Source organism: Suricata suricatta, chromosome 5, assembly GCF_006229205.1.
Source record: "Suricata suricatta isolate VVHF042 chromosome 5, meerkat_22Aug2017_6uvM2_HiC, whole genome shotgun sequence".
Lineage (NCBI taxonomy): Eukaryota > Metazoa > Chordata > Mammalia > Carnivora > Herpestidae > Suricata > Suricata suricatta.
Genome location: NC_043704.1, coordinates 74,414,016 through 74,441,199, shown reverse-complemented (window position 1 = coordinate 74,441,199; position 27,184 = coordinate 74,414,016). Strand labels below are relative to the sequence as shown.

Here is a 27,184-nt window from a genome sequence, read left to right as displayed (position 1 = left end):
GATTAAAGTTAACATGCAGAGTGTAAATTATACATAGATGAGTGTACGTGTGCATGTAGTAACAGAACAAAAGCAGTTTACCCCGCTGAGCACATAGACGCACAAAGTATAGATCATCCCAATGGTTGCTGTCCCTACAAGACACAGGAGGAACCTGATGGCATCCCTGTATAGCTTGAAATTCATTGGCTTCGGGTACAGAATGGATCTCACGAGGTCTCCCTTTGCAGTGTTGAATCCTGAAGTAACAAACACACAATCCGCATTCTTAGGATGACAAATCCCACTGCTAATGCACCTCTCAGCCTCAGCGTGGCCTTTATTTTTCTCTAGAGATACAGAAACAGTGCTTAAACTCAAACACAATTAAAGGATAATTGGGAAAATACCTGAGTGCTGGAATGGAAATATCTTACTATGTCAGAGCCTAATACTCTCTGATCTTTCTTCTCTCTACTTTCAATTTCAATGAGTCTCAGAGATTGGAAACCACCACACTGGGATCAGAATACACACAAATATAACTTCATTTTAAGGAACACACACACACACACACACACACACACACACACACTTATTACTTGAATTTAAACCATATGACCCTGGAAATACTGATGGACTTATATTCTAATACTTTTCAGCATCAAGTTTTCAATTTGTAACCCTGGCTAGAAAAAACTTGGGATTTGGAGTTAAAAGCTCTAAGTTCTAGACCCAGCTCTGTCAATGACTAGGTGTGTGATTGTTTTTTTAAGTTTGCTTGGGTTGTGCTGACCTCAGCCTATTTATGTATGAAGGGGGAACAAGCATCTTTGCTGTGCTGGTTTGATCTATGGAGAGAGTTTCTAAACTACAAAATACTTAAATAATAATTATTGTCATCAGTGTCATTTTGACTAAAAGGCATATGCCATAGTGCAATTCACACTTAAAATATAGAACTGTACATATGTTTGGTTTGTTGCCTAAAGACTATTCCTTACCGAGTAGATTTCAGGCACTAGACTCACTGAGCAAAACTATTTCATTAAAGTAACAAAACAAAAGAAGAGACACTCCCTCACCAGTCTGCAGCACCACCGCCCTCACAGTCCCGGAGCATTCTCCCTTGGCTTGGATAACCTCTGTCCCACAGAAGAGGACATGCCTTTTATAGTCTGCCTCACTCTGTTTTTTCCAGGGCATGGAGCTCTCCATCTTGGGCAATGGAGTTTTAGTGACTGGAATACTTTCTCCTGCAGAAAAACAAACATCTCATTTTGTGAGGTGGGGTGTCTTCCTTCATTTAAATCACACATGTACTTACTTGGCATGAAGCGGACATTTGTGGTAAGCCTGCCGTGGGTGGCAGGGACAACCTTAGGTATTAGGGGTACAAGGAGAAAGAAATACTGCTTTTTAGGAGATTTGTAGTCATGACAAATAAGAATAATGTTGTATTATAAATACTACAGGTGTTGTGACATTAAACATGGACACTAAAGAAGGCTAGAAAAAGCTGTGTAGGGAATAGCAAGTTGTGAGGTCCAGAATGTGGGGCGTGGGAATGGGGGGTCATGAGACCTGTGCAGGAAACCAAAGCAGGGAGGGCCTAGGTGCCCATACTTCAGTGTTGACATGGTTTCCTTAGGCATTAGTGGCAGAAGGTAGTGGAGAGATATTTAACTGTTTTATTCAGAAGAGTAGTATCATGTTCATGTACAAGAGAGAGCACTCTGTCTGCAGTACAGGGAATGTATTGAAGCCTGGTGAGGTTGGAGCCTGGACATCCAGGTGGAGAAAACACGGTCTGAATTATGGCAGTCAGCAGTGGGAGTAAAAGGAAGTGCTGGATCTAAGAAATAAAGAGGTAAGAAGCCACAAAACTTGGGGAGAATTTGATATTGGCAGGTCATAGGAACAGATAAATTCAAAATGGCTTCCTGGTTTCCGACTTGGGAAAAAGAGCAGAGGGTGGCATTAGTCTTCAACAGGGGCATTATAGGAGGAAGGAAGAATTGCCTTATGGTCACCAGGAGTTGTAGATGCCTTGCGGAAGGATCTGTGGAAGGACACTGTGTTGAGATGCCTTGCCCATACTTATTTGAGTCTGGAGTTCAAGGGAGAACCCTTGATCAGAGACATTCAGTTAGAGTTTGCCACCTTACAGGCTATGAATAAAGCCACAGGAGAGAGAAAGATTACTGGGTGACCAAGTGTGAGGACTAGGACATATCTCTGAGCACCACCAATAATCAGGAGCAGCATGGGACACATGGGACATGGTGCTGCCTTGGACAGTTAGGGAGAAGAGAGTTTTCCAAAGGGAAAGATGGTCAGAATCATCAAAAGCAACAAGAGGTCAACAAGAAGAGAAATCTAAAGAACCCATTGGATTTGACAATTGGGACATGGGTAACTGTGGCCAGTGACATGGAAGGAGCAGATTGCAGTGGGCTGAAGTGCTAATACAGGGTGATGAATGATGTCGTAGAAGTAATTAGGGCCTGTTCTGAGGAATAAAACTGGTAAGTCTCCAACTGGCCTTTGCAGAGTGGGCAGTACAAAGTCAGAAATTCATCCCAGTATACTAGGGCCACTTTTTGCCGGGGGAAAGATATTTAGTATTTCAGAAGTCCCAGAACTAGGGGATTTTTACAAATCTATGGATTTCTTATAAGTAGAAACCTGGCCTGCCACACACAGACACACAAAATTAGGGGGTAGGGGCTCCACATCAGGTTCTGTGCTGACTGCTCAGAGCCTGGAACTTGTTTCAAATTCTGCAACTCCCTCTCTGCTCCTCCCCTGCTCATGCTTTGTCTCTCTCTTTCTCGAAAAATAAATGAACATTAAAAAAATTTTTTTAATAAAAAAATAAAAAACATTTTTTGGTAAAGTTACATAGAAGAAATATACATGTTCTTATCTCCATTTCATGCCTTTCTGTTCTGTCCAGGAGAAACGGATTCAATTTGGACTTTAGTGGGAACCACAATATATCAGTATGTCTTCTCAGCCCCTTAGTCCATCTGTGAAAAAGGCTTTATGATTCTTCTTTATCTTACAGAAATGTTGGCACAACATCTCCTCAAATGTTCTCATGAGAACTCAAAGCATTGTGACCTTGAGCAAGTCACTTCTCTCTAGACCTCAGCTTCCATATCCATGAGATGCAGTGACCTCTCAGCTCCCTCCCCACTCCAGTAGGCTATTTAAAAATGAAATGCAATTAGTCCCAAAGTCCCAGTGTGTATTTTCAAGTAGCAGATGTGCCAAATCCTTTGTCATGAACTTTTTAACATATTCAAGCCAAGCCTGGAAGAGTTGGGACTTGGCCTTCTGGCTTATCAAGAGCTTTCATATCTTCCAAATTTATCAGAAGATATATTTTATATGAAAATAATAAACACAAAAGTCACAAACGATTCTAAAATGTCTAATAATCTCTATAGTCTTTTAAGGTAAAATGACAGGGTTGTAATACCCTGTGTTCACCAAGAAAATGCTAAGTGCTCAGCAAATTACAACTGTATCAAACTTAGCGCAAAGAAAGCAGCCTTAATTTGGACCCTCCCATCCAGAGTAGGGCAGTGAAGTAAGACCTGTGGAGAGGGAATGTCCCACAACAAGCCCCATGCTTTGCCACTATTGTTCTGATAGGGAAGGAACCTGGGAGAGTTTGCCGAGGCTGTAAGTTGTGAGACACAACCGTACCTGTCAGCATGCCTTCATCTACCACACAGCTGCCATCAATCAGGATGGCATCACATGGCATTTGGACTTTGTTCCCTGTCAAAATTAATAGATCTCCGGGTACCAGGAAGCGTGATTCCAGCTCTTGGACTCCACCTGAAAGTGTGAGATGGTACAGCCAAGTCAGATTTTTTTTCTCACAAAAACATAGTCCAACATCTTTCTTAATTGGAAATCAATGAAAAAGCCAAGTGGATGGAACTGGAGGTATTATGCTCAGTGAAATAAGTCAGGCAGAAAAAGACAGATATCCTGTTTTCACTCACAGGTGGAATTTGAGAAACTTAACAGAAGACCATGGGGGAAGGGAAGGGGAAGAGTAGTTTCAAACAGAGAGGGAGGCAAATCCTAAGAGACTCTTAAATATAGAGAATAAACTGAGGGTTGATGGAGGGGTGGAGGAGAGGGGAAAATAGGTGATGGGCATTGAGGAGGGCACTTGTTGGGATGAGCACTGGGTATTGTATGGAAGCGATGAATCACGGGAATCTACTCCCAAAGCCAAGAGCCACTGTATACATTGTATGTTAGCCAATTTGACAATAAATTATATTTTAAAAAATGGATAGTATTCGTCACCATTGATTCAAATCTTGGAGCAATAAGAAAAAAAGTAATACATTGCATAAAATAAAAATAGTAAAAACACCTAAAGACAAATTTAGAAAACATGCTTGAAATTTAAAATTTTTTATGTTTTTTATCATTTTTGTGAGACAGAGAGAGACAGCATGAGCAGGGAAGAGTCAGAGAGAGAGGGAAATACAGAATCTGAAGCAGGCTCCAAGCTCTGATCTAGCTGTCAGCACAGAGCCTGACGCAGGGCTCAAACCCATGGACCGTGAGATCATGACCTGAGCTGAAGCCGGACACTTAACTGACTGAGCTACCCAGGTGCCCCTAAATTTAGATTACCTTATATTACATTACAAAAGATTAATATTCCTAATATATAAAAAATTCCTGAAAAACAAGATGTACAGCAAATAACTATAACAAAATTGCTAGAGATATTCACAGTTCACACATACACACACATAGACACACACACATACACACAGAGGCATAAACACAATGCAAGTGGCATGTTAAACATTTGAAGGGATCTCATTCTTACTCATAATTTAAAAAATGAAAGTTCCTTCCCTCCTACCTGTCTTCCTTCCCTTCTTCCGGTCTGCTTTCTTTTACATTTTTCCTTCCTTGCACAATCTCAAAGCTAGAGGAGTTAAATAAGTCCTTGCAGAAGGTTGGGTAGAATGAGGATGTGGCTGGCAACCTGCTGCAGGTTTTGGAGCTGAAGCAGAATGGACAGGTATTTACATGGCCTAGTGAAAGGGGTCAAACAGAGCTCCAGGAAGGAGAGAAGGGCCGCCTTGGTGACAGTGGCCTGGTGTGGAATGTTGGGAGTCCAAGTAGGGTGAAAAAGGTGTCTGTCTACATGGAAGTGGGGGAGGACATCAGTAATGATGGATGATGGGTTCCACTCAGCAGGGACTGATAGAATAAGTAGATATAATGAGGCGAATAACAGACAGGTTTCTCATGAAGAAAGGAACTTACAAATATAGACAGAAAAAGATCTAGAATGAACTCTATGGTATTGGATTAGAATTAGATATAGCAATGTAAACTGGTGGTTTTCAATAGATAAATAGGGAAATAACAGAGATGTAAATGTATATGTATGCAAGAATACATACACATATAATAAGTTTGATTATCTTTTGATATACATATATTCACTAATTCCATTCTCTGAGAGGGCACGGGAGCAGTGAAACCCCAGTAATAATGTGCATACCTAGTGCCCAAATTTTGGTTTTTAAATTCTATTCCTCCACCCAGAAAGAATCAATGTTCCTTAAGGAAATGGCTGATAACAAGGCTGGGCCAAGAAAAGAATCATATAAGCTAGAACGTTTAGTTGGCTCAAGGAAAGATGGAAACAGAAAAAACATCAAAGCCAATTTAACAGGCTTTCACTGCCTAACTGTGTAACAATTTGAGCATCACAGTAAATAAAGATAAATGAACTATAACACATCAAATAAAATAGGAATTCATGAGTCTATATGATATAAGCAAATGGATAAATAAATGAGGAGGAAAGATAGCTTTTTTCCCACAGTACAATTGCAATTAATGTTGGAGAAAAGATAAAATTAGAAAATCACCATTTGGCAACAAGCAAAGTAATAATTTAGCCAAGAAACCGCAATGGATACTACAACTAGTGGATAAATTTAATGAGGATGGTTTATGTACATAGTCTCAAAGTAGCTCTCAATAAAATATGTATTAATTACAAAGGGGAAAAGAGTAAATTTACAATGGAGAAACCTGGCCAATACTATTTAATTAAGTAATACAAATTAACATCACCAGTAATAGAACAAATTTAAATTATGTAGACTTGAAAGGAAGCAATTGAGGACATAGCATCACTTCTATGATATTCCAACCAAAACTGCATAACCTGAATTTCACTAATAGGAAACATTAGACAAATCCAGATTGAGAGACTTTCTAGGAAGTGAAAGGAGTCAAGGTCATGAAAGTCAGGGGAAGGTTGAAAATTAAAGAGATGTGTCAAACATCACCATGATCCAAAGGAACCAGAACAGTTGAGAAAACTGTTTATTGGTGGTTTGCGCTTTGAAACTACAGATGATAGTTTAAGAGAACATTTTGAAAAATGGGGCACACTTACAGATTGTGTGGTGATGAGAGACCCCCAAACAAAATGTTCCAGGGGTTTGGTTTTGTGTGGAAGAGGTGGATGCAGCAATGTGTGCTCGACCACACAAGGTTGATGGGTGTGTAGTGGAACCAAAGAGAGCAGTTTCTAGAGAGGATTCTGTAAAGCCTGGTGCCCATCTAACTGTGAAGAAAATTTTTGTTGGTGGTATTAAAGAAGATACAGAAGAATATAATTTGAGAGACTACTTTGAAAAGTATGGCAAGATTGAAACCATAGAAGTAATGGAGGACAGGAAGAGTGGAAAAAAGAGAGGATTTGCTTTTGTAACCTTTGATGATCATGATACAGTTGACAAAATTGTTGTTCAGAAATACCACACTATTAATGGGCATAATTGTGAAGTGAAAAAGGCCCTTTCTAAACAAGAAATGCAGTCTGCCGGATCACAAAGGTCGTGGAGGTGGATCTGGCAACTTTATGGGTTGTGGAGGAAACTTTGGAGGTGGTGGTAACTTTGGCCACGGTGGAAACTTTGGTGGAAGAGGAGGCTATGGTGGAGGTGGTGGCAGCAGAGGTAGTTATGGAGGAGGTGATGGTGGATATAATGGATTTGGAGGTGATGGTGGCAGCTATGGTGGTGGCCCTGGTTATACTGGTAGAGGAGGCTATGGTGGTGGTGGACCAGGATATGGAAACCAAGGAGGTGGCTATGGTGGCAGTGGTGGAGGATCTGACGGTTACAATGAAGGAGGAAATTTTGGAGGTAACTATGGTGGTGGTGGGAACTATAATGATTTGGGGAATTATAGTGGACAACAGTAATCAAATTATGGACCCATGAAGGAGAGCAGTTTTGGTGGAAGAAGCTTGGGCAGTCCCTATGGTGGTGGTTATGGATCTGGTAGTGGAAGTGGTGGATATGGTAGCAGAAGATTCTAAAAATTTTCAGAAGAAAAGGGCCACAGTTCTTAGCAGGAGAGAGAGCAAGGAGTTGTCAGGAAAGCTGCAGGTTACTTTGAGACAGTCGTCCCAAATGCATTAGAGGAACTGTAAAAATCTGCCACAGAAGGAACGATGATCCATAGTCAGAAAAGTTACTGCAGCTTAAACAGGAAACCCTTCTTGTTCAGGACTGTCATAGCCACAGTTTGCAAAAAGTGCAGCTATTGATTAATGCAATGTAGTGTCAATTAGACGTACATTCCTGAGGTCTTTTATCTGTTGTAGCTTTGTCTTTTTCTTTTTCTTTTCATTACATCAGGTATATTGCCCTGTAAATTGTGGTAGTGGTACCAGGAATCAAAAATTAAGGAATTTTTAACTTTTCAATATTTGTGTAGTTCAGTTTTTCTACATTTTAGTACAAAGACTTTAACAAAATGCAGTTTTGAAGGTGTTTCCTTGTGAGGTAACAAGTAAAGAAGATCATTGTTAATTACTATTTTGTATGAATTTTGCTAAAGTTAACTGTAAAGAAACACCTGCTGACTTGCAGTTTAAGGGGAATCTATTCTCCGCAATTCCAAACCATGAAATGAATGGGCTCTGACATGTGGAGAGAATAGATATTTGTATGTTTGCAATGTGTGTTTTAGATAAATAGAATTGGGTATTTAAATTAGCATATATGTGAATTTCATAGCATTAAGATTTACCTTCAAATGAAAAAAAATCTCAAAATTAAAAAAAAAAAAGAACACTCTTAAGACCACTGGGAAAACTTGAGTGGGGTCTGAACATCAGTTGCTATTAATATATCAATATTAACTTCCTGACATTAATGGCTACACTATCACTTATGCAGGAGAATGTCCTTGTCTTTAAGAAACCCACACCAAAATATGTAGGAGTCATGGAGCCTTAGTTTGGCAACTTACTCTCAAATTGCTCAGGGAAAAAGTTATTTGAACTATTCTGGCAACTTTTCTGTAAGTTTCAAGTTATTCCCTTAAAAAAGAAAAAAATAAGTAAATATGTATAACATTGGCCATCTATCTAATCAAAAATATAAAAGTTTGCCAGCATTGTCTGTTGACAAGGTCATGAGGAAACACGCACTCTCACAAGTGCTTGTGCAAATGCGAGCTGTACTATTTCCATGGAAAGAAACTCGGCAATATCTCTCTAGCAAAGTACATACACACATCCATCCTTTAGCTCAGCAATTTCACTTCTCGAAATCCATGCCAACGATAAACTGGTGGAAATATGAAAATACATATGCACAAACAAGCCTTTTACTTTACCACTCACTATCTGTAATAGTAATCCACTTAGTATGTGAAGATGGTATGATAGAGGTAGAAACTTGAAACTCCTAATGAAATAGTAAATCTAGGTCATAAGCATGTATGTCTGATAATATCACAAAAAGAAGATAATCAGATACTATGTACCTCCCATTAGAAGCTCACAATATCAGAGTGACTGGGTGGCTCAGTTGGTTAAGGGTCTGACTCTTGATATCAGCTCAGACCATGATGTTACCATCCTGTTAGTGCAGAGCCTGCTTGAGATTCTCTCTCTCTCTCTCTCTCTCTCTCTCTCTCTCTCTCTCCCTCTCCCCCCCCCTCTCAAAATAAATAAACTTAAAAGAAAGAAGTTCACAATATCAACTATGAAGTATTTTTGCCAAAAACTCAAGCCTTGGATCTAACTACCAATTTACAGGAATTGTAAGCAATAGAAAACCATGTTAAATAACTTTATGAATATGCAATCAACATAACCCAAAGTGTAGAACCCCCAGGATGAACCACTTGCTATCTTCAACAAAAACATTTTACAAGGAAAATGTAAGATATGGAGAAGGGAATGTGTAGTTAAAATAAACTTGAGACTAGGGACCCCCGGGGGTCATTATCAGTTAAGCACCCAACTCTGGATTTTGGCTCAGGTCATGATCCTAGCCTTTAACAAATTTCCCAAATGGGTAGGATTTCCAAGGAAGGCACCAGTTTGTAACCCTTCATTTTGTGAAGAATTTCACATTCTGTAAAAATAAATAACCAATATTTCCGATTGTATTGTTACAAAAACGTATTTTCAAATCTCAAAAAAAAATACCTCACATCAATTTATTAAGTAGATATCATTAAGAACTTATGTACTAAGGACTTATTAACATTAGAGGACCATCGAAAAGGTTGATAACCTTGGTTTAGACAAAGATTTCTTAGATATGACACAAAGAGCATGATCCACAAAAGGAAAAATTGATAAACTAGACTTTAACAAAAGTAGAAATATCCACCCTTTGGGAGACATTGTAAAGAGCATGAAAAGCTAAGTCCTACAGTGAGAAAAGGATATTTTCAAAACATCTTTGTAACAAAAGGTTTGTATTCAGAATATAGAAAGAACTCTCAAAAGTCAATAAAGATCAATCTAGGGGCGCCTGGGTGGCTCAGTTGGTTAAGTGTATGACTCTCAGATTCGGCTCAGGTCATGGTCTCAGGGTTTTGTGAGTTTGAGCCGTGCATCAGGCTCCATAATGACATTGCAGAGCCTGCCTGGACTCTCTCTCTTTCTCTCCCTGCTCCCCTCCTGCTGTCTCTGTCTCTCTCAAAATAAGTAAACTTAAAAAAAAATTTTAAATAAATGAAAATCAATCTAAGAAAACAAAATTTTAACTTCACCAAAGAAGATGTATATGCAGAAAACAAACACTTGAAAAGGTGGTCAGTGCCATCAGTCATTGTGGAGATGCAGGTTAAAGTGACAGTGAGGTACTTCTACACACCTGTTAAAAAAGGCTAAAGTTAAAAAGACTGAGCATACCAAGTGTAGATAGGAATATGGAGCAGCTGCGATTCTCATACACTGCTAGCAAGAATGTAAAATGGTATAAACAGTTTCTAAAACAATTTTGCAGTTTCTTAAAAAGTTAAACATTAACCTGCCATATGACCCAGCCATTTCACAATTATTTATTTTTTAATTTTCTTTTTATTTAAAAATTTTTAAATTTTTTATATATAGAGAGATATTACAATGAGTAGGGGAGGGGCAGAGAGAGGGGGAGACACAGAATCTGAAGCAGGCTCTAGGCTCTGAGCTGTCAGCACAGAGCCTGATGTGGGGCTTGAAATCACAGACTGCGAGATCATCTTCTGAGCCGAATTTGGACGCTTAACCAACTGAGCCACCCAAGGTGCCCCAGTATTTTCTTCTTTTAATGTTTGTTTATTTTTGAGAGACAGAGAGAGACAGAGCATGAACGAAGAGGGAGCAGAGAGAGAGGGAGACACAGAATCTGAAGCAGGCGCCAGGCTCTGAGCTGTCAGCACAGAGCCTGACACGGTGCCCAACTTCACCAATCCTGAAATCATGACCTGAGCTGAAATCAGACACTTAACTGTCTGAGCCACCCACGTGCCCCACAGTAACCTATTTTCCCATAAGAAATGAAAGTGGATGTCCATGCAAAGACTTGTACACAAATTTTCATTGCGGCATTATTTATAACAGCCCAATACTAGAAACAACCCATATTTTCATCAGTAGGTGAATGCATGTGCAAACTAGTCTATCCATACCCTGGGACTCTACTCAGGAATAAAAAGGAATAAACTATTGATATACTTAATAAAATAGATGCAGTTTAAAATAATGATGAACTTTGATTCCAGTAAAATTAATCCCAAATATCTTATAAAAGACAAAAGATGCCTACTGTACAATGCCATTTATATAAAATTCTTTTTAAAAAAAAATGCTTATTTTTTAGAGAGATAGACAGAGTGTGAGCAGGGGAGGGGCAGAGATAGAGGGAGACACAGAACCAGCTATCAGCACAGAGCCCGATGTGGGGCTCGAACTCACAAACTGCAAGATCATGACCTGAGCTGATCAGCCGCTCAACCCACTAAGCTCCCCAGGCACCCCTATATAAAATTTTAAACATTCAAAGCAGCTGCCTGAGGCTGGGGATGGGTAGGTTGAGAGGGATGGTTACAAACAGGAGGCCACTGTTGGGGGTAGTAGATAGTCATTATGTTTATTGAGGTTATAGTTTCATAGATAGTTACACAGATGTACACAAGTCAAAATCTATCAACTTGTACCCTTTAAATATGTTCAGTTTATTGTATGTCATTTTGCCTCAGTAAAGTTCCTTTTAAGGTGAAAATGTCTCAAGTCCCTCATTCCTTTAAGTAAACACACCAGAAAAACACTCACGTATGAAGAGGAAAGTCATAGAAATAATCAGGGATACAAGTCTAAATCCTGTTTCAAGTCCTTATGCATAACACATAGATCTAAAATAATCAAACTTACCTTTTCTCCCACATACGGAGACTGTAATGCTATTATGTGACTCAACTAGATGGTGGAGCTTTACAGATTGCTGAAAAAGAAGAAGGGAAAATGGGAAAAAAAGGCTTTTCTATTTGAGGATAATCCCAGGTATTAATTCAGTAAAGTGCTAGTCTCTTTAAAGATAGAGCACTGACTTGTTCCCAGCTGAACACACTGGCTAAAAATGAAAGACTAAGTAGCCCATTAGTCACCTGAAAAGTCATTCAACTTGCTGTGCTGTTCACTAGCAATAAGAAATATGTGTTCTTTGATAGAAATTTCCCAGTATGCTCTGTTCACTCAAAGTAGTTTTTGATGACCATGAATTTGTTTAGTTCTTTCAGTAGAGAACATCAAGAACTTTAATCATTCAAGATATACGTTCATACCTAAATGGCTTTGAGAACTAAGCATTATTTCAGTTTTGAGTTATCCCACATCAGCATTCTTAATCTATAACTTTATAAGGAGTTTTAGTAGTGCCTACTATTTCCTCATAGTGTATGTTGTTTTCATATATGAAATACACAGGACATTGAGAGTGAATCAATAAGAGGATAGAAAGGAAAAATACAATAAAATTACATTTGATTTCACATTTATTAAGAAACTGTTGTGTAAAAGAGGAGGGCCTGAGTGGCTCAGTTGGTTAAGCATCCAACTTCAGCTCAGGTCATGATCTCGCAGTTCCTGGGTTCAAGACCCACGTTGGGCTCTGTGTTGACAACTCAGAGCCTGGAGCCTGCTTCGGATTCTGTGTCTCCCTCTCTCTCTGTCCCAGCCCCACTCATGCTCTGTCTCTCTCTCAAAAATGAATAAACATTCAAAAATAAACAGAGAAACTGTTGTATATAAAAGAACTATCTGGTTCTAGGGGTTAAGACTCCTAATCATTTAGTGTATTCATTTTTCTGTTCTGATTTTGCCATTTATGACACCCCCTAAACTTCCAGCACAACTCATTTATAAATCTGATTAATAGGTCCTAAAAATGATTAATAGAGTAATATGAGGTGAAAGACAGAGTGTTCTGCTATTATTCTTTTATTCATTTTTGCATTCACTCAATATTTATTAAGCAAATCTTATGTGCTAGTGACTATGCTAAGAGGTGGGAATAGAATGGTCAAAAAAATAAATAAAAAGATATAGTTCTTACTCGTAAGGAATTTACAACCACTGGGAAAAATATATTTAATCAAATAATCACAAACATAAATGTTATCATTACAATCAATAATAAGAAAAAATGTGCCTTTGGAGCATATATAGCCAATGGAAGCAACAATAGAAAACTTTCCTAAATCAGTGAATTTGAATCAAATTGGTTGTTGAATCTATGAGTGTCAACCTCAAAAGAAATATTTGGAATGGAAATACATATAAATTCGAAAGTCATTTTAAAAGTCATTGGTATATACAACTATCAGAATAATGAAGGATCTCTCAATATACTCACATGCAAAAGCCATGAAGACATATATTATGAATAATTATAAAGCAAGGTAGGAAATTATATAATGATGCTACCTTTTCCATAAGAAAGAAGGAAAAACAAAGTACATGTATTTGCATTTGCTGATTTACTTAAAAATTTCTTTGGAAGAAAACACAAGAAACTAGTAAATGTGGTTGCACAAGTGGAGGGGAAGAGAAAGACAGAGCACCCATTGTATGTCAGGTAGGGTATACACTGTATAGGCTACTGTTTTGCTTTTGAGGCACTGCCTCCCCCACGAAAGGCGGTGAAGGAAGATGAACTATGAAAAGTGATTGAAAACAAGCAATAGAGAGGATGGAGAGTGTAGTCCCTGACGTCGAAGAGAAAGAGCACTTCAAAAAGAAGCAACGGGGCAGTTAGCTATCAAATGCAACTAAGAGGTTCAGTAAAACCTGCACGGTGAAAACAAAAGTGTCCACCGTGAGAGTGGGACCATGAAATCAGTGAACAAAAGACCAACAGTCCAATAAAAATTAATGAAGGACGCGAATACGGTCCACAGTGAAAGAAATACAAATAGCTTAGGACATGAGTAAGTGCTCAACTTGTAATGGAAAACAAAGTTATGTGATTCTAGGTTCGCTGATATTGGCAAAGAGAAGGGAAACCAACACTCATCTACTGTTGGGAGGAGTGTAAATTAGTATTACTTGTTTAAGATGCATTTTGATGGGGCGCCTGGGTGGCTCAGTCAGGTAGGTCTCGGACTTCGGCTCAGGTCAGATCTCACGTTCGTGGTTTCAAGCCCTGCGTCAGGCTCTGTGCTGACCGCTAGCTCAGAGCCTGGAGCCTGCTTCCGGTTCTGTGTCTCCTTCTCTCTCTGCCCCTCCCCCTCTCATGCTCTGTCTCTCTCTCTCTCTCTCTCTCTATCAAAAATAAGTAAAACATTAAAAAAATTAAAAAAGAATAAGATGCATTTTGATGACACCTATGAAAACAATATACCTAGTTTATAATTAAGTAATTTCAGGTATAAAAATTGTATGTCTCCATATCCATATATATAAGCACACATATATATACTCTTATATCCATATTTATAGGTAATATAAATTACATATACTTATATTTTATATATTTATAAACACACATATATGTGAATGTGTGAAAAGATACATGTGCAAGAACTGTCACTGTTTTAATAGCAAAAGATTAGAAACAATCTAACTATCCATCAACATATGACTGGTTTAAAAATTATGGTAGATCTAGAGAAAACATATTTGTGCAGACATGAAAAGATTTTTAAGATATATTAAGTGAAAATGCAAGTGCACACAGTGTACATAGTGGATTTCCACTTGTGTGAAACAAATTAGTGCATATGTGTTTAATGCTGTTCAAGGTTCTAGAACATTTGGTCCCAGTAGATGCCTTTGGAAAGGGAACCTGGACACTGGGAGATCCAAAGTGGGAGCGATATTTACTTTTTATTTATACTATTGCATTCTATTTGAACTTTAAAAAAATCATGTCCATATATTACTCCTATTAAGAAAAAAATAACCAGTTAAAAAATTTTTTTAATTTTTATTTTAAAAAGTTTATTTATTTTGAGAGAGAGAGAAAGGGAGAGAGCATGATCAGGGGAAGGGCAGAGAGAGAGAGAGGGAGAGAGAGAACCCCAAGCAGGCTCCATGCCCACCACAAAGTCCAACACTGGGCTCAGTCCATGAACCTTGGGATCATGAACCAAGCGGATCAGATGCCCAACTGACTGAACCACCCCAGGCACCCCTAAAAAAGGAATTGTTTTAAAAAATGTATAACCACCAATGGCCTTAAGATTATTGTGGTGACCTTAACAAGAGTTCTCTAATGGAGTCACAAGAGAGGAAGTCAGGTCAAATAGTAAGAAGAGACCAGGAGTGATGACGGCATGCATAAAGAAGTTTTGCTGTAAAGGGAAGAAGACAGGTAGAGTAGTAGCTGAAGGCAAAAGCAGGGTCAAAAGAAATGATTGTTTCCTCACTGGAGCACATTTACATGCTAACCAAAAGGCCCTTGGGGGAGGGAGGGAGGCGGTCATTCTCATTCGATGACCACGTAAGCACCCTGAGCAGGTGGGAGAGAATGTTATCTATGACAAGCACAAGCAGAGGGCCTTTTGTCCTCTATCATGGGAGGGAGGTAGGAACAGGGTCATTTGACAATTGGAGAGTGGGGAGTTGAGCAAATTCCTGTCTCCTGGCCTCTATCTTCTTTGTGGAACAAGTGGTGAGATTATCTGCTGAATTGGATAAGTGGAATATGAGATGAATATGAGATCTCTCTCATGGAGAGATAGTTGGGTTGAATTCTTAAATTTGAGAATGGGAGAGTGCATTGACCAGGGACATACAGAAAGCTTGCCCAGATGAGGATGGTGTGCATGGATTTAGAGTGTGATCAACCAATCTGTTCTCCATGACATTTTCCCAACAGCACCTAGATCCCCTGGTGCAGGCAAAGAGAAAGCCAAGTATTGGACTCAGGCTTTGACAAATAAGTACTGATCAACTGGAAAGAGCAAGAGTCATTATTAAAAACAGACTCTTCCATCTTCCACCCTCTTCCACCAACTTCAAGATCCGACAGTATTCTCTGTACATATTTTTCACTTATTCACCATTCATAGATACTTGTAAATTCCTCTGGCTGATCAGCCTGAGTAAATGAAAGAGAGGTGAGAAAATAACTTTGAAGTTTAGGAATCAGGATGTAATGGAAGAAAAAGGACTAACAGTATTAGCATCAATATTTATGCTAGATATTTGCCAACTTGGCCTCATTTATTGTGGAGTGGGCAATGGCTATTTCCTGAGTCTTCTTTCTAACATTTCAGTAGAGTTCCTACTGTTCCCTTTCTGTGGCCACAAGATTGGTGGGGGAAAAAACTCACCTCTCTGAGATCATACACCGTCAGAGCTATGGACATGATGGACATGATTATGATGGCAAGAGCATATTCCTTATAGTCTTCACTAAACCACAAACAGACACTGAAGAGTTGAAATACGTAAAATGGGTTTAAAACCTGTTGGCAGACACACACACACACAAAGACAAGGAGGATATTTAGTCTTCACACTGAGCTATTCATTGACTTACTTGCTTTCATAAGCATGTCTGTGACACCAATCACCCCACACAAGATTGTCATTCTTATTATATTTATTCACTGATTGTCATTTGCCAGACACAGCTGCTTAACAACTTTACTTCAATTTTCTCCTTTAATTTCCATAATTACCTAATTACACAGAAGCTATTACTTATCTCCATTTCAAAGATGGAGAAGCTGAGCCTCAGATCTTGAGATCTGAGAAGTGAGACTCTTGAGGAACTTGCTGAAGGTCACACAGCTGCAACAATCACAGAGCAGGGCTTGAACCTAGGGAAGCTGACCCTGGAGCACTTACTTTTAATCACTGCTGCACCTTATCATTACAGAGTAGTGTCTCATGGGTCCCCATGATGACCATCACAAGGCCATCAGATGTGGATATTGTCAGGTTCAGTTCATATGTACTGGCCTTCAGAAGGGTGAGGTATTAGTCCAGGTTTACAGAGTTAAAATGCTCTCGAGTCTGTTGTTATTCCCTAGAACACACCATCTGCCATCTTCAAAGCCACCAAAGTACTTTAGATTTATGGATAACTTGAACACTACATTTGCTCATAAGTAAAGAGCCAAGCTGAAACTGTCCCTGAACATCCAGGACTCTGTGGAAGAAGGGAGAGGCTAGCTCCAACAAGACATTTTGCACCCTTATTCAAATGCTTTCTAGTCGATTTCCATCTGTCTAAGATGGGAACAATAATCTTTGCCTCTGGTTAGGGAAGTAGCATACAGAAACATTTCCTATCAGTTTCTTTTGCTTCCTCTTACTAGAGATATTGAGAATATACCTTGAGTTTAGTAAGCTTTTTTAAAAGCAGGTGGGAGTAGAAATGAAGTTCAGAAAAAGACCCAGAGTACAGCTTTATGGTTATAATTTCATAATTATCACTGAAAAATGAAAAATAAGCTCAGTGGTAGACTCAAAGAGAAAAAATTAAACTTTGTAAATGATGGTCAAGTCCTTTTTTTTCTTCCCACACAAACACTGAGATCCAGAGAACTAATAAGGCCAAACTGTAAGAGTTACCTTAAGATGGCAACCGAGCGGCCATTTTGCTGTGGGTTGGAGAAAAACACCATGCACCAACGACCCCCACCCCTCACCTGCAGATCTGGAATGTCCTGTGCCAGTTTGAAAACAGCCAATCATGAAGCCCCAGCTTCCCATCATCCTGACAAAGGAGGCAACCTATCCCATCCACGGGTCCCTAAAGTGCCCTTATTTGGTGGTGTGCCCTCCCAGGACCCAGACCAGAAGTCTTTCGTCCATAAATTACCTTACCCCTCCCTACCAGGCTCGACTTCCCTGACTCCCCACTCCAGAGTCACAGAACCTCGCCTGGGAATTGCAGATCCCAATAAAGGCCTTCTTGGCTCCATAACTTGGCCTCTCTCTCTCTTTCCTCTAGCCTTGGCCTCCATCTATTAAACCTTACACAAACTAACTTTTTTCTTCCTATAATTTTAGATACTGAGGAAATTGTATATGTTACCCATAAGAAATCCTTGAGTTTTAAAATTTTTATTGTAGTTTCACAAGGTTGAGAAAGGCTAAGAAATATAGGATTAAAAAGAAAGAAAGAGAAGAAAATAGATTCACCCGGTTATAAAGGATAAATAGACACATGACCATCATACCTTATACCATGCCAGGCAATGTGTGAAAACAATGGTCTCCAAGAAAAAGAGTAGGAAAGAGATATGAAGAAACTATACTTTGTATTCTTTTAAAATTACAGTTACTTATTAACAAGAAGCATTCTTGATTGTTTGACTAGAACTAAATTTCTTTATTTTCTATTCCACACCAAGAGTAAGTCTTGATTACCTCTTTGATGAGCAGTTTCCAAATTGGTGTGATTTCAACATCGATAGTATTAGGCCCACATATTAACCTCCTATAGGGAGAGATCATAGATCAGTCAGTTACAAATAATAAAAATGATACTCATTTTTTACTCATTCAAAAAAGGTCTGTTCACTTTCTCACAGTCAAGGTAAGCCTCTCTTGTTACATAATATCCCCATCTTTCTGGAAATAACTGAGGAAGGTAAGGGGGAGGGCCTAAGGGCAAAAACAAGAAACATGATCATATTGCATCTACTGAATTAGATTCTTCCTGAGGTCTAAATATTTCCCTGAGGGCAATTTGTGTATTTAATATTAGTCATTGCCTTGTTCAAGTAGTTTCCAGACAGGCATTCTCTCAGCTCTGTCCCTAACTGTGGCTCTGTGGATGTGGGATGGAGGGATCATTACAAGAAAATAGTTTTATTAATTAAGAACTACTGGATCTACCTTCCTACTCCTGTTTAGTTCTGGGAAGTTTCAGAATTCATTTTAATGTTAGCAAAAAGATGTTGGGATCTCAAAGACAGCCCTATACACAAAGTTATATAGCCGTCTAACTGAAAACCTGGAGATATGTTTCTTTGCTTATGCAGAGTAATGACCCCTTATGAGTTAGCTTGCTGTTGGAAACACTGACACTCTCTCTGTACCTTCTATATAGACACTCAGATCAAGTAGCATGGCTGAATGTATTAGAGCAGTGCCTCCGAGAGATGACTTCATGGTCTTGTTAATGTGAAGATTCTGATTCCAAGGGATGATGTGTGGTCTAAGATTCTGCATTTCCGTGTGTGTGTGTGTGTGTGTGTGTGTGTGTGTGTGTTTTATTTTTTTATTTTTATTTTTTAATTTATAATAGTTTATTGTCAAATTGGTTTCCATATAACACCCAGTGCTTCTCCCCACAAGTGCCCCCCTCCATGACCATCATCCCCTTCTCCCCCTCCCCCTCCCCCTTCAGTCCTCAGTTCATTTTCAGTATTCAATAGTCTTTCATAATTTGTGTCCCTCGTTCTCCCCAGCTCTCTTTTTCCCTTCCCCTCCCTATGGTCCTCTGTTAGGTTTCTCCTGTTTCTAACAAGCTTCTAGGTGATGTTGATGCTGCATGGCCCTAGGTCCCTTTGAAGTACTGGAAAATGGGGTGCAGTGGGATGTGAGAACCAGAGAAACTTAGGACCAGCAAGGCCTTTACAAAGCCCTCCCCCCGTTTTTAATGACTAAGGAGCCAAAGCCCAGAGACACAAAGTTCCTTGCTCAAAACCACACAGTGAATTACTGATAGGCTCTTGACATTCAACACTGCTCTTCATCAGCCTGGTTCCTCTGCCCAGGAACCGCATGGGAACCATGGAGTTCTTGCACAATAGTTTGGAACCAGGTCTTACACAACAGTTTCTGCTGCTCTACAATTATTATTCAATGATGTGATCTTGGTATAAAATATATTTCCTGATTACAAGCAAAACTGGCCCAACCCCATTATTATAACCTTGAGAAGCTCTGTGTAGAGTAGAAAGGGAACTAAACCTGTAGTCAGAGTGTGAGACTCAGCACTTCTTCTATAACCTCCTATCCATGTGACCTTGTTCAGGCCATCAAACCTCTGTGAGCCTCAGATTTCTCATGTATGACATTGGAATGATGAAGAAATTTGTTCTACCTCCCCCACAATGCTACTCCGATGAAGTGAGGGAAGGTATGTGCATGCATTTAATTTAACAATACTGAATAGAGCATTACAAAGCTAGAATAATGATTTGCTAGGCTCTCTATTTGTCTAATGGTAATGGTCCTTTTGAGCTGATGTAGGAAAGAGTAGGCATGGTACCGAATCTCTTGTTCTTCTCTTGTTAGACCTGATCCAAATTTCAGATGTATCTTGGCAGAACTGAGCCAGTCTTCCAAAGAACTGAAAGAATAATAATGAGAAAGGCCTATTTAGAACAAATATTTTTGCAATAAGTCTCTCTGTTTTGGATGAAATTGCTGAAACCACTTACCCAATTTTCTGGAACTGTCCTTCTAAGTTGTTCCAAACATACCTTATTTTCTGCACTTTTATACATCTCACCTGCAAAACAAAAGTACTAAGAAAGTCTCTAGTTTAGGGATCAGTAAATACATAGCAGTTTAGTGGCTAAAGAAATGCCTGTGGAAGAGCAAAAATAGAGCTCTAATATACTTTAAGATTATCCTTTTCTGGGGCACCTGGGTGGCTCAGTCAGTTGGCCCTCTGACTTCGGCTCATGTCATGATCTCACTGCTCATGGATTTGAACCTCGCATCAGCTCTGTGCTGAGAGCTCAGAGCCTGGAGCCTGCTTTGGATTCTCCTCTCTCTCTCTCTCTCTCTGCCCCTCCCAACTCACATGTGCTCTCTCTCTCTCTCTCTCAAAAATGAATAAATGTTAAAAGATAAATAAATACATAAATAAAATTTTTAAAAAAGATTATCCTTTCCTAACTTACTGCAACTTTCCCTACCACACAACTGGCATTCTTTCTTAGAAGTTTTCATTCAGTCGATGTGTGTCACATGTGGGCTTCCTATACAGATAAGTATATGAGTAAAACTCTGTCTCTGCCTTCCACTAGGTTATCGGTAACCTACCAAAGGAAGAAAATATGTTATATAAGTGAAAACTATACTCGTCAATGAATATAAATATATATTGTCAATGAAATAAAAATATAATCAAGTAAAATGGATAGTATTGAAATGCTGTAGAACTAGAGAGGGCAAATGGCCGAAGGCATCAGGGAGGTGATGGCATTGAAGCTGCAGCCTTGGAGGACTAGAAGACTTTTGCTCAGATGAGAAGGAAAGAGGGTATGTCAAAGAGACTACGCACAAGTCAGTTGGGAGTAGGAGCAAATGAGTGGGTCTCCTTGACTGAAGTCTGGATAAGGAGGCTGGAAATATATAAAGATCATAATGTATAGTCTTAAATGCTAGGGTGAGGTATCTTGATTTTGTCTTGTGGGCAATGGACTTTCAGAGAAAACTATAAAAGAGACAATGAAAAAGATTAGGCTGGCAGCAGGTTCTAGAAGAGAGTGGGGAGGTAATTGCAAGAAAATGTGCTCCAGAATGTGAGTATCTGATGTCAGCAGTGAAAAGGAAAGGTAAGGTTAATGATTATGGCGATGATGCCTTCCTGTTTCTGATTCTTGAAGCAACTTTATATGTGAATCTGAATTTCCCTTAACTGGTGGCCTAATTGAGCACAAGGAGACACAGTGCCATATTGTAATGGAATAATGGTTATAACATCATTTTGCTCATTTGAATTAACTGGAAGCTTAAAAAAAATACTAATGCCAGGGTCTCATCCCCAACAGATTCTGATTTCACTTGTCTGGAGTCCAACCTGGGCATAAGTAGTTTTAAATTTCTTCAGAAAGTTCTACTGTGCAGCCAAAGTTGAGAAACAGTGTCTTCCTTGTTTAAAAAATTTTTTTAATGTTTATTCATTTTTGAGAGAGAGACAGATAGACTGCAAGCAAGGGGAGAGCAGAGGGAGAGGGAGACACAGAATCTGAAGCAGGCTCCAGGCTCTGAGCTGTCAGCATAGAGCCCGACACAGGGCTTGAATCCATGAACTGTGAGATCATGACCTGAGCTGAAATCAGTCATTTAACCAACTGAGCCACCCAGGTGCCCCCTACAGTGTCTTCTTTTTATAGCTCTGATAATTGTGTCCTTGAGAAACTCAAGTAAATGTCTCTACACTTTAGTTTCCCCATGAAAAAATTGAAGCAGTTGAGCAGATTATCTCTAATTTCCACTGTGCTCTTCTGGGTATGTTCTATACCTATGAAGAGTACAGTCAGTATAACTGTTAGATAAATTCTAGAACTGAGAAGAGTGTACAGCTAAAACCTAATTAGTGTTTTGTGTGTTGGTAAATAAGTGAATAAATGCTTTGCACACCACATGACAACTAGAAATAGAGGTAAAATCCCTAAGCTCCAAGACCTAGGGTACACCAAAGCAATCTTAATCCTATTCAATAAATATATGTGTACATGAGCACGCGTGCACACACACACACACACACACACACACACACACACGCACATTCATAGTTATCCAGTAAGAGCATTAAATGGTGTGCATTTTATTTTATAGAATGGATATATTTCAACGAGATTGGTTGCAAAGTAACTTAAAAAAAATAATTCCTATTTTCCAATTGATTTTCAGTCTAAACTTGGAGTGCACTGCCATTGGGAGTGATTCTTCCTTCACAAACTGCAAGTTGGAGAGAGGAAAAAAGAGTGTCTGAAGGAGACTGGCTGTCACAGTCCACCTTGCAACCTCACTTTTCCTGTCTCACGTCTGCCTGTCTCCTTCAGTCCCTGTAATTCTGCAAACAGAGTTGGACTGTAGTCACAGCTTATTGAGTATATGGGGGCTTTTCACATGTCGTATTTAGTCTTTTTCATCATCCTCTCATAGACAGATATTATTTTCACCTTCACTTCATCCCTTAAGTTCACGTTAAGTCTTTTACTCAAGATGGCACCTATCAAGCTGGGATCGAATTTGAACTCAAGCCCAACTGGCTTCAAAGTCCAGTCTCTCAAAGGATATCATGTTCAAGCTAGTCTCAGAAGAAGGTCTGAAAAGTCCTATAGCTGCCAGGATTCAAGTTGCATAAAGTGAGGGGTGCCTCCTTTATTCATTCTATAGTTTCATAAATCTGCGTTAGAACATTTTTAAAGGACAAACTGTGGGAGAATGCGGGGCCCCTGCTCAATCAGAGAACCTAAATCTGGAGGATATGAAGGCACAGACTGAGATAGAGAAGCGTAAAATCATAACAGACACAACATATCAGCAGCTAAAGGCAGTAATAACAAGGAATGAAGAGATTTCTGGTAAGTTTTACCACAGGCCAGAAAATAGAAGATTCCATTATCTCCTGATACTTTCTTTTCTTTAAAAAAATGTTTATTTATTATGAGAGAGAGAGAGAGATAGAGAGAGAGAGAGAGAGAAAGCACAAGAGTGAGGAAGGGAGGGGCGCCTGGGTGGCTCAGTTGGCTAAGCCTCCAACTTCGGCTCAGGTCAGATCTCACGTTCGTGGGTTCGAGCCCCACATCAGGCTCTGTGCTGACAGCTAGCTCAGAGCCTGGAGCCTGCTTCCTGTTCTGTGTCTCCTTCTCTCTCTGCCCCTCCCCCTCTCATGCTCTGTCACTCTCTGTATCAAAAATAAATAAAAACATTAAAAAAATGTTTAAAAAGAGTGAGGAAGGGAAAGAGAGAGAGGGCGAGAGAAAATCACAAGCAGGCTTTGTGCTGTCAGTGCAGAGCCAGATATGGAACTCAAACTCAGGAACTATCAGATCATGACCTGAGCTGAAACCAAGAGTCAGACGCTTAACCAACTGAGCCACCCAGGCGTCCCCTCCTGGTAAGTTCTTGAGGCCATTCCTCACATAGTAAGAAGAATGACCCCATCAGACACCTTTCAAATTATCTTTAAAATTCTCCTAGCAGGAATCATCTGTGCCTGGAATTTCTCTGCTTCCCTCATCACCTTCAGAGGCTCTGGACAGTGGGTAAGAGGATATTAAGCACATATTTGCATAGGATGCAGTTTATTGGCCCACTTCCTAGAATTTCAGAGCAGGAAACTGTAATTAGGACATCAGGGGTGTGTGGTGGGGTGATTTTCAGCTTTCTACTCTGAACCAGGAAGCCTGCCCCTCCCCAGGCTTCCTACTCCTCATTTCTTGTTGGAACGCATTGTGAGAGCATCCTGTTTAACAGGTTAAGCACTGGGTTTTAGTTTTGCACGCAATCCTGTGGTAATAGTTACGCTCCTCTGAGCCTGCATTCATAAACCTGACTGAGCAGATCTCCAAACTCTCCCTGAATGGCCTGAATGGTTATCATGATGGTCTTGTTGCTCTTATCGCTCTTGCCATCAGTATTGTCAAGGCTGAAGCCTGTGGCTTCTCCTCCATTTTTGTGAGAGTTTCAGTCCTTTATGAAAGTAGCACCTCACTGTTCACAAATCACCTTAGTGTCCTTCTTCTCATCTTAGGTGTACAACGGACTGAGGAACAGGCACAGAAGTGGTTGCTGCTCTCATTTTATAAATAAGAAGCTCAAGGTTCAGAGACAGTAATTAGCCCAAGCCCCTAAGCCATATGCTGATAAATGAAGATACCATACTGCTGCCAGATGTTTCCATTTCAAGACCTCCGCCCCTTCTTTACATCAGGTTTATTTGAACATTTCTTCATCTTTTTGTCCACTTAAAACAGAAGCTGGAGGTCAACAATCATCTGAGGGTAGGTCCCTAAGGTTGATTTGGGATTCCCACTTTTCCAGGTGAATGACCCCGTGACAGATTATGCAATCTGTTGGTTGGAGGTATTTGACCTCTTTTGTTTTTGTTTGTTTGGGCAGTGAAGATGGCTGGGTGATAACAATTGACAATAGAGAAATTGCTCAGCAATCGAGTTTTATTATTTTAAGAAATTGACCTTAAACTCATAAAGCTAATTTAGACAGCTGTCCACATACATATAAACTTAAGAAGAAAACAGCCTGCCGTATAAGATACATTTTTAATATGAATGTTAAACAGTCATAATCCAAGTAGTACTAATTTAAAATGGAGAAGGGGGAGTAATCCAAACACATTTGAATGACAGAACTCAAAATGAGTCCATTTTGCAGACATGAGGAAGTCCCTGGGATGTTTCTGGGTGGTTATTTTTACTGTAAAAGAAACCTCATTTCATAGATTATCATGCAGAAGGCTTGATTCTACTCAGAGCTAACATGTACTGAATCAATTATGTACCTCCTGCCATAATGATCTTTGTGTTATTTAATTTATTGAATGCCATCATTGAATATTAGAGGTAGGCATTATCATCATCATCTTATACATGAGGAAACAGAAGCTTGGCAGAGTTTAGTAATGGAACCAAGTCTCTACAGTTTAGAAGGATGAAGCTGAGATTTGAACTCAGTTTTGTCCAGCTCCAAAGTACATGTTCCTTATAATGGTCTGTGTATACTGTCGAGGATTGGCGTGGTGGAGGATCTGAACTGAACCTTATATTTTGGGGAGAAAATTCAATTTCTTCAGCATTAGCAGTTAGCATAAATGTACTAACCTTTAGGTCTGGCTTTCTGATGGCTCTATTTATGATGTCCTCCTCATCCATGATGAGTGGGTGGTCAGGAGTGATACCAAACGTGCTGTTTAATGATGACAAGTAGATCCACATTACCTTTTTCCATGAGTAAGTGTGGAATTCATCCTGAGGAAATAGACACCAAAACCCCCATGAGGTTGAGAGAAGTCGTCAGGCTAAAATTCAACCTGAGACACATCACTTTCATATAATCCTCTAAGTTTATGGACTTAATAAACATTCCACACAAAGTTACATGCCCATGAGCACTGGGAGATATAAAGATATAAAGCCTTGAAGGAAAAAGCCTGTAGTCACTTATTGAGGGATCTGGGTGTGAATATGAGGCAATGCATGTATAACAAAACTCAACAGTAGGGAGGTAAATTCTCAGAAAAGAGCCTTTTTCCTTTTTTTTTTTTTTTTTTTTTTTTTTGCTATTACCTTCAAATCCATGAGGACACAGCCAGATGCAAAACATCACAAACAAACAAGCACTCTGAAGGGTTTCTGTAGGTCCCTGAGGTTGAGGACACCAGGTCAATTAAACCATCCCAGGGGTTCTAGGCTGAATTTCAATTCTACCTCTTCCAGGACAGCCCCTGTAATACTGTCTTGCCAGAGGGAAGGAGGGACTATCACTATACTCACTCCAAAAATGCTAACTGCCCCTCTCTTGTGCTCCTAATCACTTTCTGTCTTGTATTCTTCTTGTTCATCTAGACCATCTGGAAGTTAGGAGCCATGTTTTATTGTCCCTTATATCCCCATCCATGTGATGAACTGTGACCTGCCCAGTGAGAATGAGTGGATGGATTTCCATGCCAGAATGCATGGACTGAAGGTGCCCAGGGGCAACTGTCAAAAGGTTAGCACTGGTAGGATTCCAGAAGACACCTTCCCGAATGACCCTGACTGAAGCTGCTTCCTTTGCATTCATTCACTGCTGACTTCATCAGAGAATAAAAGTAGAGTGAGCAGCACTGGGTTAAGTAACAGGTACCACAATGGTCCCGTAGAGACTGATGTGACAATAACTATGGTTATTATCTGAATGGGTAAATGCTATGCATAAAATCCACTAGGATGCCTGGTACACCTCAGGAGCTAGGAAAGACAGTAAGGGAAGTCAAGCCTGGGAAACAACTTAGTGCCTAAGGAATATAGGTCAGAGCTGGGAATTGTCTCCACCACACCCACATTTGCTGAGAAGGGTGTCACAGCTGATGCTGCAAAAGGACATAGAGGAGAAGATATATTCATTGTTTGGAGCTAATCTCTTACATTGACTCTCCTCCAGAGAAGCCTTCCTTGATGCCTTTGCTCCTTCAGCTTCCTTAGCCTGTAATACACATCTTCCTCTACTCTCTTTAAGCCTCCACATGGTTGGATCTGAACCTTCCTGTAGGACCCAGCTCAAACTTCATATCATGAAATATCAAATTTCTCTTGGTGATCTTTCCCCTAAACTATAAGGGTACTTGAAATTCTTACCACATTCTACCTCATTGCATTCCCCTTTACCTGTCCACCTTATCACTCCTCTTGGGCTGTGGGCAAGGACTGTGCTTGATGAGTCAATCAGACCTAACACAGCTTCTGAGAGACAGACAGAGACTGAGACAGAGAGAGACAGAGAGATAGGGTGGAGAGCAAGAGAGGAAAGCAAGGCAAAGGATGTGGGGAGGAAAGGGGGTAAGATGAAGGAAGAGAAAGAAAGAAAAAAGAAGGGAGGGGAAGAGGAGAAAAAGGGGAGAGAAAAAAACAATAGAAATTTGAAAGTTAATACATTGATTCTAAAAATCAATAAACTTGATTATTACCC

At 39.7% G+C, this 27,184-nt stretch overlaps 1 protein-coding gene and 1 pseudogene across 1 annotated transcript in view; one reads left to right on the top strand and one right to left on the bottom strand.

Annotated features, from left to right (window-relative positions):
• Positions 1–27,184, bottom strand: part of ATP13A4 (ATPase 13A4) — an 86,232-nt gene that overhangs the window by 47,538 nt on the left and 11,510 nt on the right. Inside the window, exons 3-11 of the mRNA XM_029938730.1 lie at positions 25,339–25,485; positions 20,197–20,267; positions 20,025–20,105; positions 18,173–18,242; positions 16,123–16,257; positions 11,720–11,789; positions 3,697–3,831; positions 1,065–1,235; positions 82–239 (exon numbers count right to left, since the gene is read on the bottom strand). Coding sequence (XP_029794590.1) covers positions 82–239; positions 1,065–1,235; positions 3,697–3,831; positions 11,720–11,789; positions 16,123–16,257; positions 18,173–18,242; positions 20,025–20,105; positions 20,197–20,267; positions 25,339–25,485 — 1,038 coding nt within the window. The remainder of the gene's footprint in view (positions 1–81; positions 240–1,064; positions 1,236–3,696; positions 3,832–11,719; positions 11,790–16,122; positions 16,258–18,172; positions 18,243–20,024; positions 20,106–20,196; positions 20,268–25,338; positions 25,486–27,184) is intronic.
• On the top strand, positions 5,043–7,768 carry LOC115292495 (annotated as a pseudogene).